At 42.4% G+C, this 16,835-nt stretch overlaps 1 protein-coding gene across 2 annotated transcripts in view; it reads left to right on the top strand.

The window, feature by feature from the left end:
- The window catches only part of RAPGEF5 (Rap guanine nucleotide exchange factor 5), a 223,528-nt gene that overhangs the window by 150,459 nt on the left and 56,234 nt on the right, over positions 1–16,835 (top strand). For both annotated transcript variants that reach the window (XM_044246197.1, XM_044246196.1), the window contains exons 10-11: positions 525–640; positions 1,087–1,175. In XM_044246197.1, the coding sequence (XP_044102132.1) occupies positions 525–640; positions 1,087–1,175 (205 nt within the window). The remainder of the gene's footprint in view (positions 1–524; positions 641–1,086; positions 1,176–16,835) is intronic.

Genomic DNA, 16,835 nt, shown 5'->3' with positions numbered 1-16,835 from the left:
GCTATGAAGAATACTTAATATGGCTTGCTCATTGTCTTAGTGTTTTAAATGATTTATGACTTTCCAGTTTTAATACAGTGAATATTTAATAAGCATTAACAAGATAAGAGAGAATACATATGCAGTGAGCATGTTGTGTCTTTTGAAACTTTGAGCTTTGGATGCCTTAATTCAAATCACTCAAGTAGTTTAAATGCAAGCTCTCCGAATCCCAGCCCCACTTTATTTATTTCTTCCCATTTCCTTGACAGTATTTATGTCTCCCTAATACTTGTCTGTGCCTGTAGACTCTGAGCCCAGACACTCTACCATCAGAGGGAGATTCTTGCCCTGACTCCTCCTTTTTTTCAGGATCTTTGAAGAAATCCTGGTGGACAGCGACTTGAGAAAACGCGGCTTCAGTTTGGCCCCTGTTGGAGGGGCTGGGGTTTGTTTGGTTTTGTTCTTGTATTTGTTGGCGGGTTTGTCTAATTTTCTCTCCCCTTTGTGTCCCGTCCACTGCCCCCCGCCCCCCACGAGAGCAGGATGACGAAGTGGCGACCGTTGAGGTGAAGGAGCAGGAGCGGAACGTCCTGGTGCTGAAGAGGGTGCAGAGCTGCGGCCCGGCCCCCCCAGCCGGCGGCGCCGAGCGGGATTGGAGGTGAGTTGGCTCCGCGGCGCGCGCCCCGCTCTCCTCGGCCCTGCCCGCCTCCCCTTCTCTCGCTCCGTCCCCCTCGCTCCCGCTGCCTGGCGGCCCTCCCTCCCCCCTCTTCTCTCCGCCTCTCGAGCGTTCTAGCTGACTGCAGAGCTCTTGGCAGCCAGATGGACTCAGTTCCCGGCGAAAGGACAGACATGGCAAGATCTTTGCGCTCTTAGGGGATGCCTTTGTTGGTAGCCGTTCACAATGGGCAGCTCCCGGCTGAGGGTCTTGGACCCTCAGCTAGAGAGGAAGGAATCCGCCGCGCTCTCGGACCGAGAGCTGCCCCTGCCCACCTTCGATGTGCCTTATTTCAAATACATTGACGAGGAGGACGAGGACGATGAATGGAGCAGCCGCTCGCAGTCTTCCACCGAGGATGACTCGGTGGACTCTCTGCTCTCTGACAGATATGTGGTCGTGTCCGGGACCCCTGAGAAGATACTGGAGCACCTTCTGAATGACTTGCACCTGGAAGAAGTCCAGGACAAAGAAACAGGTAAGGGCAGCGGGTGTCTCCAGCTTCCAGACCCAGTGCGGCGCCCGCCCTTGTCAGTCCCCATAGGGGCAAGGCTCCCGCAGCAGCCCAAACCTGCACGGGCAGAAAGAGCGGTTTGCTCTGTGCACCTCCCCGCTTGGCCTCGTGCTGTTTTGTTGCAATCCAGTAAATGGACACATGGAGACCCACGCAGTTGCCTGGGAAGTCGCAGTACAAAGAAAGCTGTAGGAAGGCAGATGTTCTTGTGTCTTTGGCAGTTTTTACCAAATCTCCCCTAAAGGCAGTTGGCAAGAGGTTAGCGTTTTAATAGCCAGTGTTCTCTGGGAAGAAATACAAGGGACGAGCATTCACCTGGCCTGTGGGAAGCCCTGAGCTGAGGGGAGCAGCCTCCCTGCGGAAATGTCAGCAATTAATGCAACTACTCAGCAACTGTCAGGGTAGCAGCAACTTCTTCCTTTTTCCAGGTGGTTTACAAACTGCTCAGAGCAAGCTCGGCTGTGCAGAATATCCTACTCATAGCTTTGCAGACCAGAAACTATAATTCACTGAAGTCTTATTGATCAGACTTCTTGTCCTTTCTAGCTAATCTGGGAGCCAAGTACCCATTTAGCTTTGTCACCCTTGCACTTTGGGAAACAGTACCATTGCGTGTACAGAACACCCTAACTATGCTTCCTTTATCACCAAAGGGCAAGTGCTTACTTCTCTTCACCAGAATTTGTCATTTGTTCCAGCATAGAACAATCATTCCAGTGAATGGGCCTCTGGCTGCAGCCTCGATTCTATAACTTGATATCCTGACTAAAATGTGCTGTTTGCTGCTATCAGAGCACCTGTGTTCGTGGGTTGAATTCCTACAGAGTAAGACCTTAGGTTTTTTTCCTCATAGGAAGGATTATGAAATGACTGTGTAGGTGGGAGCAAGTTTCCTTGGGTCCCGGTAGGTTTTTGTCTGAACCTAATTGATATCTAACTCTAAATTGCATTTTAAGGACGTGAAGAGAAACGAAGTTGTGTGAAGTATGTAGATGGGCTTAAAAAAAAAAAAAAAAAGGGAAAATGATCCATTTCCATATCCTACAGTAATGTTATACTTTTTTTTAAGGTTGTTTTTTTTTAAAGATTTTATTTATTTATTTGACAGACAGAGATTACAAGTAGGCAGAGAGGCAGGCAGAGAGAGAGGAGGAAGCAGGCTCCCTGCTGAGCAGAGAGCCCGATGCGGGGGCTTGATCCCAGGACCCTGGGATCACGACCTGAGCTGAAGGCAGAGGCTTTAACCCACTGATCCACCCACGTGCCCCAGTAATGTCATACTTTGATCTGAAAAATCAAATAGATACTTTATTTTGTACAAGTTGGGGTGGGGGAAATCAGTAGCTATCATTTATATGCAGCCTAAAAGAAAAACATTCTCATGGCGTTTGCTGGGTTGTTTTTGTATGTCTGTTGGTTAATATTTTGTGCATTTGAGCACTATTCCCATGTTCTGCTTCATCAGATTTAATCATCATGGAACCAGGCATCATTTTCCATGTACTGATTACCAGGCTGCTTTACACAGGTGGTTTGGACTAGATTACAGGCAAATAAATAATCTGCCGCAAAGGGGACACCTTTCAATGTGGATAGATGTTTCGGGGGATTAAATGCTTGCTTCTTCTTAACAGCGCCACAGTTCTGGTCTGTGATGTGAGACTCTGTCTAGATCATGTGAGTAAGTGTATAAATTATTAAAGCCAGTATTAGGCCTAACTTGATTTCTTCTTTTCTTTGTAATTGTTGGTGGTTTTTTGAGAAAGATGGCCTAATGCCCATAACGGGTTCCCACTATCTATCTAACGCTGGGAATGAAAAGTCTCTCGGATGACTGTACTAATGCCAAGAGTTGCCTGCTGCTGGAAACAGTGTTGTGCACGGTGTCTAGTGACTGTTACACCTCGCCTGGGACCACATATGTCACTCTAGCCCAGTGCCCAGCAAAGCAAAGCAGCTCAGTGGTTTGCCCTCAGCAGGGCAGGAGGAGGCCTCTCGGGGTCAGCCTCCCCTTGTTCCTATTCATTTCCTCAGAGTTTTCAGAGGGTGCATGAAACTTCGGGTTTTTGTAGTGATACTTGAAAGAAAACATGGTAGCAACTTTTCCTGTGATTAACAGAACTTTAGGAAAAGGAAGAGTCAAATGTAGAGAGAGATTGATGAGTGCTTAATAGGGAGGCCTAAGTGAAGTCACGTGTGATTCTCCAAAACGTCACATTCCAGCACTTGGAGAAGTCACAACAGAAAAGCTGCCGTGTGGTTTTTGTTGCCAAAATAAAAAGATATATCATGTATGTAACAGTAAAATGAATTCCTTGGGCACCTTGAGGAAAAGAGGGTTGTTAGTTTGTTCTAGTTTGAATACTAAATGAATCACATATTTAAAGGAATTGAGGCCCCTTGTTACCAACAGAGGTGAATTCTCGTTCTTCATTTCGGTCAGGCCAGCAACCCTCATTATAAAAGGCCTATGTGTGCAAGAGCCTAATAGCCTCATATAAACATATGGAAGACAGATGGAGGAAAATGAGACGGGGCCGCAATAAAAGTATAGAGCAGCGTTTTTATGTTCTTGAGCACCCCTTTTAGGGAGCGGGAGCCATATGGGGCTGGCTGGAGCCATCTGGTGGTGGTCCACATGGCCCCGACTGCAGTGGGGAGGAAAGGGTACATGGGAGGCTGTAAGTGCTCCCATGGACCAGTATGAGCCTGTTCTGGGTTGTTACATTCCTGTGCCCACCAGAGGCGAGGGAAAATAATGGAGCAAGAGATGTGAGTCATTTCCCATCTCTTTCCCACAAAAGTCACTTAGTTGTGAAAATGGAAGTACAAGGCCCGATAGAAGAGACCTTCTGTGCTCACAGAGGAGAGTTGAAGTGATGACTCATCAATAGGGATGTGCAAGTGGAAAAACGTTGACTTAATTGAATGGAATAGGAAGGAGAATGCCAGAGCTATTGACATAATGGGATCCTGTTGCCACCTGAATCAAGAAGCGGAAACAACAGTTCCTTTGGTATTCTGTCACCAAGTCAAGCTGAGCTTTAAAAACAATAATATTAGAGATGCTTAAGAGCAGCCTACTAATGGCTTTCCCAAGTGATTCGATGCACACAACGAATGCCCTGTGTGTTTTCATCATCCCCTGTAGGCATACCTTTCCTCCCTTGTAGGACCTGGCACAAGGAGTCTTTCCAGGAATAGCTGTAGAATGAGTGAATGAATGAAAGAGTGAGTGAGTGATTCTTCATTGTTTCAAATGGAAAAACTATCTGAGTCTGTCTGCTGGTTATCTATTTATGAGCATGGATCGTGATTGAAACAGCTTTCAAAGGTGACCTTTTCTGTCAAGGTTCAGGTTCTGGCTTACACCTTAGGAATGGTAGAGAAAAATCAAGCAGCTCTTTCATCTTCCCAGATGTAGGGGAGACGTTGTTGAGCACTCCCAGCCCAGGAGAATTACAAAGCAGGCAAGGAGAAAGAAAAACAAGGAGTTGTGAGTAGAGGAGCTGGAGGGAGGGACAAGTGAGTTGCCCCCAGCCAGCCCTGGTCTTCAGGGTCTTCCGGGGGCTCCTGCTCTGATTTAACTCTTCCCGCTCCACTCCATGGAAAGGATAGAGTATGTTTTCTTTAGGGCTGCTGTTGTTGGGAATAGTAACTTCTGGTTCAAAGCGATGGCAGGAGGGTTAGGGGGATTATGTATTGGATGGATTTCATAGGGAAAAACCTTCTTATTGATTTTTCCCTCTGAACCCACGTTATGACAGGTCCATCTTAGGGAGAACCCAGGAGGAAACACATCATCAGCTGGCCTCTTTGCCCCCCATTTTCCTATTCTTTATTCATACTTTCAAAGCAAATGTGCTTAAGGGTGTGGGTTTTTAAGAAAAGCAAATGAAGAGAGAATAGGATAGCAGGAATAGGTAAAGCCAAACGGCTCATTCTTATTAAGCTTGACCTGCTTTCTTCAAGGTGTGGCTGGTTTCGATACTCAGGTGGCTGTCCTTCAGCACATTCTGTGGATGGGACTCGGGGTGAAAGCGCCTGCTGTGATCACGTGTTACTGGTCGGCTTTCAGCAGCCCCCATAGGGTGAGCATATCATTGAGAAACTGAGTCCTTTACCCTTGAAACAAGGCAACGACCTCTGTGAACGTACCTGCCTTACATTATAGGGGTGTCTCACTCCATTGGTAGAGTCCAAAGGTTAACCTCGGTTGCCAGCTTACTGGTGGCTTTTCTAGAGTAATACACTGACAGAACCTTGAGGAAAACAAGGACAGGCCCTGGTTTTTATGAACTACTCTGTCTTCTTCCTGGTTAGCACCAAGCCTGTCCTAAGTGCTGGATGCATGTTTCTTGTGAAGAAAAATTAAGAAAGGTTTTTCCCTGGTCATTGGAAAGACAGAAGACAACTTAGGTAAACTTCTTCCTTGATCTCTTTGCCTTTTAGGATTTCTTGAAAGATGTTTGGCATTTCTGTCCCAGACTACTTCTTGCAGGAGGCAAAGACCTCAATGACCGTGTAGCAGCTTAGCTTGTGCAAGCTAAACATCATTGAGGCTAGACCCAGAAAATTTTTAAGATGGTCGTAAATCACTCTCTGGTTTTGAGCAACTCATACGCATCTAAAATTATCTTGTATGTATCTTTTGTTTTTATTTTTGTGTAATGTCCTATAACAAATAGACCAGTGGATGTTACACACTAGGGGCACGTGGGGCACTTTTTAAAAATACAATGCCTGGGTCCCACTCTGGAGGTTCATATTCAGTTGACCTGAGATGGGATCTAAGCCTTCTGGGCTTTAAAAGCTCCCAGGTGATGCTAATATGCAGCCAGATGTGAGAGCCACAGAAATAGAACATTGACCTTATCTCATCTACCTTCCTCCAACTTTTTAAGATTATTCCAAATTTCTAAGAGTTGCAAATATAGATCTGCCTTGGAGAGTTAGGGGCATCAGTTCCCCTTTCCTCCACCTCCCCTGTATCCCCCACCTCCACTCCAGGGCTTCATGTCCACTGGTCAGCCTAATGTCCACTGGTCCCTGCCTCTGTAGTCTGAGAAGTTCACAATTTACACACCTGCACTGCTGGTCCACCCCTTGAAATCCTTTTGAAAAGAAACTATCAGAGGAGACAGAGGTACTAGATACACAGCTGTTGAATTTCTCAACTCTTGGAATGAGGAGGGGTGATATATAGTGAACAAAACCTATCTGGATTTTTGCCAGGGTTCTGTCCTGCCATAAAAATCCCTGGGTGGCCCTTGGGTCTCACAGCCAAGACGCCTACTTCTGCAAGAAATCGGACTTTAAGAAAGGAGAAAATTCACATAGCAGAGGAGAAAAGGAATGGAAATAAGATTCTGAGGTCTTGGGTCCCAGATCTGGGCACCAGTAATAAACCAGCCTGAGACGTTAAGCAAGTCATACAAACAATCTTTGGGTTGTCTTTCATCGCTAAAACACCTTGATTCAAAGGGATCTACATCAACCTCTTTCCAAATGTCACACAGCCATGAAATTCTAGATCTGGAGGAGAGACCCTAGAATTCACGTAGACAGTTGCCAGAAACTTATAGTCATTTTATGCTGAAATCACCATCACTTAGCCATTGTACAAGGACATTGGCTATTCAGTCTACCTTTGTATTACTTATGTTACTGCTGCATTTCTTTGGAATCATAGGGCAGTTAGAATGTTGATGGAGGAGGAAGCTTGGAACCCACTGTTTAATGGCCATACCTGGTGATGATTTATGTGTGTTCGTGTATAACTTTGTTCATTGGGAAACTTCTTAAGCTCTTTGAGAAATTATGTTATAACATTTCCAAAGAATGGCTTTGATTTATCACCTACTAGTAAAATCCATTTACCAAATTATATTACCAAGCCATCTTGGGATATTCAGAAAGAGTCTGTTGCCAAGGAAAAGTGGCAGTTTTCCCCCAGTGGTGAAAGATACTACATCATATCTCTCATACTAGCCATCCCCCTGTAATTTCTTGACTTTTAATTTTATATACTGCTTCTCTGATAAAATACAACTGTGCATTTTTAATTACTCAGCATCTATATGCCCATGTATGAATACCTTAGAAAAATAAAATTCCTTCTTTCCATAAACGTCTTTAACACTTCTCTGTCCTACATGTGGAGATACAGTTGTAAACAAAAGAAACTCCTTACCTTCATGGGGCATATATTCCAGTGGAGGAATTAAAAAATTCCAAAAGAAGAAGTAGGAAAACAGTAGATATTAAATGCTAATCATTATAGGCACTCTTTTATGATAGCTATATCCACATGTCTTTAAAAATAAGCTAGAGGAGGGATGCCTGGGTGGCTCAGGTCATGATCCCCGGGGTCCTGGGATTGAGTCCCACATTGGGCTCCTTGCTTAGCAGGGAGACTGTTTCTCCTTCTGCCTGCTGCTTCCCCTGCTTTGCTCTTCCTCTCTCTGACAAATAAATGAATTAAATATTTTAAAAAGTAAGCTGGAGGATATTTTAATGTATTTAAAGTATTTTCAAGGTGCCCCTGGGTGGCTCAGTTGGTTAAGTGTCTGACTCTTGATCTCAGGGTTGTGAGTTCAAGCTCCACCTTGGGCTCCATGCTAGGCTGGAACCCCACTTTAAAAAAAAAAAAAAGATATTTTCAGGAATTAACATGAAACTGTATGCAGCAAAGTTCAGAACAAAAGGAAACAGACTTAATTGAAGAAAAAAAAAGAAAGAAAGAAATTGAAGTAGGTATAGGCATCCCTGGCTTACTAGCGAGGACTCTAAGCCATAGAATCTGCACCCATGGAAATGTTTCATATCAGGTTTTAACCCTCTTGACCTGTGAGAACAACTTTTTCCTAGGCAAATACCTAGACTAAGTTGTTGTTTGAGGTCTTTCTCAGCTTTACAAAACCACCACTTTTAAGTAACCATTCATTTTGCTTGCAGACATGCTTTAGTAAAAAAGTCAACAGCAGCCCAATTCATTAGCACCAACTGCAGCTGCCCTGCGTCGCCTCAGACCGCAGCACTGCTGCTCCGAGAAGACTGACTTCTCCAGGTGGAGCAAAGGCTTGAAATAGCTGCCCATGGTGACAGTGGAAACCCCAGAGTGCTGTCCAGAGAGCTGCAAGTGCTTATGTTAGAATGTAGTCCGTGCTCTGCGGTACAGTCTTTGTACTGTGGGTTTGGTTTGCTCTGATTTGATTTGGTTTTCTGGCAGTGCCCTTCACTTCCCTCCCTCTTACTGTTGCAGAGAATGTCATGTATTTGCTGACCGTAATTGAACACTTAATTTTGACAAATGCTGAGGGATTAGAACTGTATAGAACTTGTCTTCTCAGTTGCTTCATTGATGAAAGCAGAGGACTTGGCCACATGTTTTTGGAGGCCCCGTTCAGATCTGACAGCCAGGACTTGAAGGTTACTCAAGATTCCCCTCCATTTATCCAACCTTCCTTACCATTCGATGCATTTTAGTACAGGATAATTGTCCCTATCTAACGGACCTAGAAGCAAAGGTAGAAGTTATCTAAACTGCTTCAGAGATAGAATGATCATTTGAAACTGGAAATGAACTCGGGTATATCCCTAGCTTTTTCCCGGAGATCATTTTTTCCCCTTTAGTGACTAGAGTCATGGATAAAAGGCCTAATTGAAGTATAAACCTACTATTCAACTCCAGCTATCAGCCCCAAATCAGGTGCTTCCACAGCTGCTTAAGAGTGCTCTAATCTTACACAAAGGCCTGCTTCCAGGTTTCCAGCTGTGAGCTGCATGGCCTGCTTCTGAGAGGTTACAAAAAGAAGGGGTGTGGAGGAAGAGGTCCTAGTACAGGCGGGTGCAGTCAGCCTGCTCACAGGAGGAGTGATTAAAAATCAGATTTTGCTGTGGATTTCATTTCAGGTGTTCATCATCTGGACTAATCTATTCCCACCACCTTTAGACATGTGATAGTATGTATGATAACAAGGGAATTGATGCTTTTATGCTGCCAGTAGATTGTGGGTTAATTAATACCCTTGTTGGTAATGAAGCAAGGTGAAATGAAGTGAGACAGAGCTGAAGCATAAGGTCATTAACATACACTGATTAATAATGGAAATGTGGACGTTTTCATTACCGCATAACCAATGGGCAAAGGCAGGTGTGTAATGCATGAGGCTATGAGTAGGAGGACAGCATACTTTGAGGGCACACAATCCTTGTTGAGAATGCATTTCTTTTAATTGCATCATATTCATGTTGAACCCACATGACCTCTTCTAATACTTGAGGTTCAAGTCCAGAGCATACCAGAGACAAACCAAAGTATTGTAGGACTATGGAAAGTTAACTTCCAGAGGATCTGAAGATTAAAAAGGGAAAATAAGATGCACAAGGAGCAAGAATTACCTGAGAAATTAACTCTTAAGCCTTTTGACTGTAAGAATGTTGAAAATCTTGGACATCTGGACAAGTTTCTAGACTTCGTTTTAGAAATTTGGTATTTTTAAGATATTTTAAGAAACAAATCAACTACTTTCTGATGGTTTGAGTGAAGGCCTTGTCCTAGAGCCTGGAGGTGAGACAGAGGGTCTTTGAGGGTCCCCTTCACACTGTATGCTATATGAAATTCACATGTGACTATTGTCTCTATACAGCCAGTCCTAGTGCTGATGTCCTCAACCCATGAACCAGGAGGGATTTTCCGTGTAAACTGCAGAAAGGGGTGGAGGTGAATGGGTTTTCTCCTTCATTTACCTTTGCACATTTTATTTACTTTATTTCCTTTATTTGCATTTTATCTGCTTTCCCTTCACCTCAAATGCCCAATTTGACACATTGTTAGGAAACAGGAATTTCTTTATAGTTCGGTAAATTTCTAATTTCCTAGAATGGCTGGAGAAAAATTTATTACGAATAGTAAAACACTCTGGTACATGGGAAGTTGCCCTAAGTATATATACATGAGTTGTCAGTTTTTTAAGGATCTGAATATATAAAATTACAGTCTGTTTTTCAATATAAATTATATAGGCCCTATCTGATACGACACAAACTTCATGTCAAATCATGAGGCCCTGAGAGCCTTCAGCTTTATTATTGTGAGAATAAAATACTGGCTTAAATCTATCTAGTCTCTTTGACATAGGATGGAGGTTGCTTGTGAAACACAGGTCATCAGTGCAACTTGAATTTTCTCTCATAAAAGTAAACTTGAGAAAGGTAACAGCTTTGTTCAGTTTTCATATTCTGTCTCCCTAACGTATGCCTACTAAGAATCTCTATAGTACAGGGACGCCTGAGTGGCATGGTTAAGCGGCTCACTCTTGGTTTCAACTCAGATCATGATGTCATGTCGTGAGATGGAGCCCTGAGTTGAGCCCTGGGCTCAGTGTGGAGTCTGCTTCAGATTCTCTCTCCCGCTCCTTCCAGCTCAAGTGTGTGCCCTCTCCCTCTCTCTCAATAAATAAATAAATAAATAAATAACCTTTAAAAAAGAAGAAGAAGAACCACCTCTATAATATACCTTCTCAGCTTGGTACTAACGGATTTCTTTGTTCTTGTAAATTGTTTCTTTCTTTTTTTCTTTTTTAATTCTTTGAAAAGGAAAATGGGGATGCTTGGGTGGCTCAGTCAGTCAAGCATCTGCCTTCAGCTCAGGTCAAGATCTTGGGGTCCTGGATAGGGCTCTAAGCTCAGCAGAGAGAATGTGCTTCTCCCTCTCCTTCTGCTCCCTCCCTCCCTTCCTCTCCCTCTGTCTATCGCAAATAAATAAATAAAATCTTTAAAAACTGAAAAGGAAATGGATTTCTGTTCCTTGAAAAAGAAATTCTATTCTCAAATCTCAAAGTTTCTAAAATTACCATATTTTCCTAGTGAGTTTTGGGTCTTTGGGCATATTTATGTTGTACTTTAGTGCAAACATGATTTTTTCATGTCCAGCTATATTTCTAGAAACTTGCTTAAATGTGTGATATCAGTCAGGCTCTTTTGGAGGAGCACATTGGAAGGAGCAGATTCGGAAATTCACGAAGACAAGATACTATGTCAATAGATTTGACAATTTAGTGATTTTAACAAGACCACAGTTTTACTGTAACATCAGCAGCTTAAGTTGGAGACGAAGATAATGTTGAAGGATGGAAAAAACTCTTCTTTTTCTCCTCTCTCTCTCTCAGAGATCTTGTGTGTCATCTCCCCAGACAGCTGAAAGATTTAAAGTGAGATCATTCGTTGTCCTTGTCTTGTATTTTAAAATGCTGTGCCACCTTCCTCAAGCAAAACTAGCATCCTAGCAGGGGAAAAAAAAATTGTCCTTTTTCTGTGTAAGAGTGTGTACTTCAGGTAGTCTCCTAAATGTTAGTGAATGGCAATTTGTTGATTATAATCACTGCATGTTAATCTCTCACAGCATGTTTCAATCAAATTATTGCTTCATTGAAAGTGTGCAGTGCCACATAATTGCTGTAATTGACAAGCACATGTCTGAAAGGAGTATTCTTTGAGCAGGAGAATTTTTGCCTTTAACATACCTATAATTGAGCTTTTTCTCATTTCTCTTTGCAGTCTTTCTCATTATAACCTTCCCCTCCCATTTCCCATTATCCTCATTTTCTGCCCTTGGGGCTTTCTTGCTCTACAATTGAAACCATTCTTTTCATTCTGTTTGGAGCTTTTTGCCTTATACATAAGGCCAGTGCCTGGCTGGCAGGCCTTCCCCCATATCTTTCAATAAATATGAAATTAGACAGAACTGTTAAATATGAGTGAAAAGAAAATGTAGAAAACTAAAATGTCTTGTAATCCCCAAAATATCTTATTGTAATCTGAATAGTGCTAGGAAATTATTTTTAGAGCAATTCTGTATCCTTTTCTGCTTCAGACTTACTGTTCTTGTCTGTTTTCTGCATACAAAATACTTAGTGAATATTTTAAATCCTTTAATCCTATAAATGAGCTTCACTTAGTGTGATGATGAAAAGTACAAGTTAGAATTGCCTTTTGAATACCTGGCTGGGTATTTCTACTTAAATGCTCAGCCTTAAATGAGCATAATTTTTGGTGAATGAGTTGTATATATCAGGACTCATGATAGGTAGTAGTTCTAGTATTAAAGTATCCGGCATACTACTTCAATAATTACATCCCTTTCAATGTCTCTTAAATATACTTGTTAGGAAGAGAGATCTGTCTAGTACTTAAAGCAAGTTAGGTTTTTCCCCCCTAAATTTTCTATTGCTTGATATCACAAATTTTGTTTTTGTATAACAGGCTTAAATATACCATGAATGGTGTCATGTGTTTTGTTAAGAAAAAAGAAAGAACATGGTGAAGATACTTTCATCCCTATTTTGGATCTTACCCCCTAGAGTTGGACATAGAAAATATAACCTCTTGTTGTCTTGTTTCAGTTTGGTCTGAATTTAAAGGCATTGCAAGCCATTTATATTTACCACTGTGCTGACTTTTGTAAAAGCATTGTAGTTGGCTCCAGTTCTGCCAGTGCTGATTGGCACAATGCAAGCGCACGTCTCAGAGTTATTATGACAATTTACTCTGTTTTACAGTCTCCTAGGGAGAGTGTTTGTTCTTTGGGGAAAAAACATGCAAGGCAAATGTGTCTTCATCAGCATATTCTAGAAATCCACAGTAGTGAGATCAGGATAAAGTCACAATACTTATCTCTCAGTAAATGTACTTTGCTTGCTTTGGATAATAGAGAAACTTAAGAAGCAGATCACATTACTCATCATCTGTTTGAACGCCTAAGAATTTTCTGTGTATATATATTATTTGTTATTAGGTATGACTGCGTGTAACAGAAAAACAGATGATAACTTAAACGAGGTAGAAATATACTTATCTCTCATGTGAAAATACGAATAAATGGGGCCCCTGGGTGGTTCAGTCCTTAAGCGTCTGCCTTCAGCTCAGTTCATGATCCCAGGGTCCTGGGATCTAGCCCCACATCGTGCTCCCTCCTCAATGGGGAGCCTGCTTCTCCTTCTCCTGGTCCCTCTGCTTGAGTATATATATATATAGAGAGAGAGCGCATGGAGCGCTCAAGAACATGCAAAATACGGCCAACAAAAAGCAAAGTTTGATTCCTAAGAAATGAAAAATGGCATGTAATTTTATAAATGGAAGCTAATGTTAGTTTGTTTTGATACTTTAGATCCCAGGCCATAATTATATTTCTGTCTCTTTAAAAAAATGTAAAAATATTGTGATTTAAAGCATTACATAATGGGGGTCATTGCTCAGTGGAGAGTCTGCTTCTCCCTTCCCCTATTCTTACAGGCTCTCGATCACTCTCTCTCTCCCCCTCCCAAATAAACAAAGTCTCTCTCTTTTTTTTTTAAGATTTTATTTATTTATTTGACAGAGAACACAAATAGCAGAGTGGCAGGCAGAGGAAAGGGAGAAGCAGACTCCCTGCTAAGCAAGGAGCCTGACACAGGGCTCCATCCCAGGACCCTGGGATCATGGCCTGAGCTGAGGCAGACCCTTAACCGACTGAGCCACCCAGGTGCCCCAATGAATAAAATCTTTAAAAAATATATATTTTTCACAAAACATCTGAGGCATGTACTAAAAAATATTTCCTATATTATGACTTCGACTAAGCGTAATAATAGCACAAATTAAATTTGTTCTCATAAAAATAGCTTCAGTATTTCATTATATTATTATTTTCCTGGTGATATTTTGGAACTCTTATGTACCTGCTGAGTGGGTCAAATCACCAGGACTCGTGTGATTTCAGTGCTAGGAGAAAGACCTAAGGATGTTTTAAGATGTGTAAGTAGATCACTTATTTTGAAACAACACAAAACTGACTTATTAGAACCATTTGAGACAAAGGAGTTTGTATGAATGACTTTAGCCAAAAAGACAAAAATACCTTAACCGATGACAGTTAATACATGTTTAATGGCTTGATTACCCAGATGTTGGACTAATAAGCATATATATGATCACTGAGGTGAGGAACAGACATGACTTTGATGTAGAAGTCAGTTTTTGTTTTTTGTTTTTTGTTTTTCTTTTAGGAAAGAGGACAAAATAAAATGTGACTAATGATTGTTAGTATCTGTAATGTTCAGTATGGAGAAGTTTATCTAGAAGGAAAAGAGGAGTTTTACAGTTTGTTTTAAAAAGTTCAGTTTCTGCCTTTACACTTCACGTCTCTCTCCTCCTCCCTCTCCTGCTCCCCCCACCTGTGGTGCTTTCTTTTTAGAGAAAAAGCGCATTCTAAAGCACCCTCTTAAAAAAAAAAAAAAACAAGTTAAAAGAATTAGGGGTTTGTGGACTATCTTAATCCTTCCATGTGATGGTCAGTTCTACTTTTAGAAAAGGAAATGAGCTGATCCCTTATAGCTCTTTGCTACTTACCAAGTATTTGCTAGAAAATAAAAATGAAATTCGAGTAGGAATAAAGGAACTCTAGGATGCTGGTGTATAGATGGAAAACAACTTTATGGGGGCACTTTTGTCAATTCAGAAATAAAAAGACTAAGTTCCTGTGTCTGCAGCACTCCTCCCTGTCCAGGACTCTGTTACTTTCCTGTACACCCATCACCTCCATGTCTGGTATGGACCATTTGGGTTCACAGCCTCAGAAGAGCAGAGTGCAGTGAAATCCAGAGCTGGAGATCAGCCCTCCCTGGGACCTAGGACCCTTCTGATATTAACCTGCAGCAACTCAGTAGTTTTTCACCCTACCTAGCTCGGGCTTGGCGTCAATCATCCCACAAAGAGAGTATCAGACCTGCCTCCTAGAAAGAGTATGAGGAGCACAGATCGTGTGGGTAGAGCTCCTGGTATAGCACACAGGATGTGGTCAGTAGAGGGGGGCTTTTTCGATTATGTTCCAAGAGAATAGCTACTATCTTCCCTTCTCTACTTTTCCTCATTGCCCATCAAAGCTGTTTTTGGCTTCCTGGTGCACACTAAAGAATAGATGGGGTTCAAAGCAAATTTGGGGCTCTCTAGGGCTAATATGCATGCTGGCTGGGGCAGTGCGGGTGAGGGATGGGGGTCTGAGTGGGGGTAGTGGTTTGTTCAGACATCCTCATGAACGGAATATTCGTCAGCTTGGGGCTATAGGCTCCCCATATGTGGTCCTTTTAGGATGTCACCAGTTAAATTTCAAACCCTATAAAAGTTGAGGCCTTAAAACTTGGCCTTCTCCGTGGCAGCAAACACAGAGCTCAACCCCAAGCAATACATGTTCAGTCAGTGGTTGTGACCGAACCTTTCTTTGTGACCCAAAAGCACTAGTCTCCCTTTCACTGGTGTGAGAAAGAAAGCAGCTATGCATTACTGAAAAGAACTCCAAAGATTGTTCTGGAACCTAGAGCACAAAAGCATCCCTGCTGTCAGTCAGTGGATGAAATATTTGTCCTAGAAATAATTTTAAACATGGGCTACACAGTAAAGTGAGTTTTCTAATTTTGGGCATTTTCAGATCGTGTAAGATCTTGTGCCAGATTGTTTAGAAAGAGGCTTAGTTATGTTTAATTGTGTTTAATTGTTTTTTTAAAGGCTTCTTTATTTTTTAAGATTTTATTTATTTGAGACAGAGACAGAATGAGAGACAGAGAGCATGAGTGGGGAGGGTCAGAGGGAGAAGCAGACCCCCTGCTGAGCAGGAAGCCTGATGTGGGACTTAATCCTGGATCAATGACTGGAGCTGAAGGCAGTCACTTAACGAACTGAGCCACCCAGGCGCCCCTAAAAGACTTCTTTTTTTTTTTTTTTTTTAAAGATTGCATTTATTTATTTGACACAGAGAGAGGGATTTTATTTTATTTATTTGACATAGAGAGGGGGAAAATTATTTATTTATTTATTTATTTGCACACACAGGGGGAGAAGCAGAGGGAGTGGGAGAAGCAGGCTCCCCACTGAGCAGGGAGCCCACTTCGGGATTGGATCCCAGGACTCTGAGGGATCCCAGGACTCTGAGATCCCGACCTGAGCCAAAGGCAGACACTTGACCGACTGAGCCACCCAGGCACCCCAAGACTTCAATTTTTAAAAATTTTATTCACTTATTTGTTGGAGGAGGAATGAGGGAGAGAGAGAGAGCACAAGCAGGGGGAGCAGCAGGCAGAGGAAGAGGCAGGCTCCCCACCAAGCAAGGAGCCTGACATGGGACTCGATCTCAGGATCCCGGGAGGCGGGCACTTAACTGACTGAGCCACCTAGGCACCCCTAAAAGATCTCATTTTTAAGTAAGCTCCACACCCAATGTGGGGCTCAAACTCAGACAACCCTTAGATCAAGAGTCACACGCTCCACCATCTGAGCCGACCAGGCACCCTAGTTGTGTTTAATTTAAACTAGTAGATTGGTAGAGTATCTTTTTTCTTTAATATATCTAGTTATCACTCTTAGCTTTATTTTTTTAAGGGTTTTATTTATTTATTTGACAAACAGAGATCACAAGTAGGCAGAGAGGCAGGCAAAGAGAAAGGGGAAAGCAGGCTCCCTGCTGAGCAGAGAGCCCTATATGGGGCTCAATCCCAGGACCCTGGTATCATGACCTGAGCTGAAGGCAGAGGCTTAACCCACTGAGCCACTCAGGCATCCCTCATTCTTAGCTTTAAATCAAGGCAGTCGATT

This window comes from Neovison vison, chromosome 4 (genome assembly GCF_020171115.1).
Source record: "Neovison vison isolate M4711 chromosome 4, ASM_NN_V1, whole genome shotgun sequence".
NCBI lineage: Eukaryota > Metazoa > Chordata > Mammalia > Carnivora > Mustelidae > Neogale > Neogale vison.
Note: the sequence above shows the minus strand (reverse complement) of the source record. Positions and strands in the feature narration are given on the sequence as shown.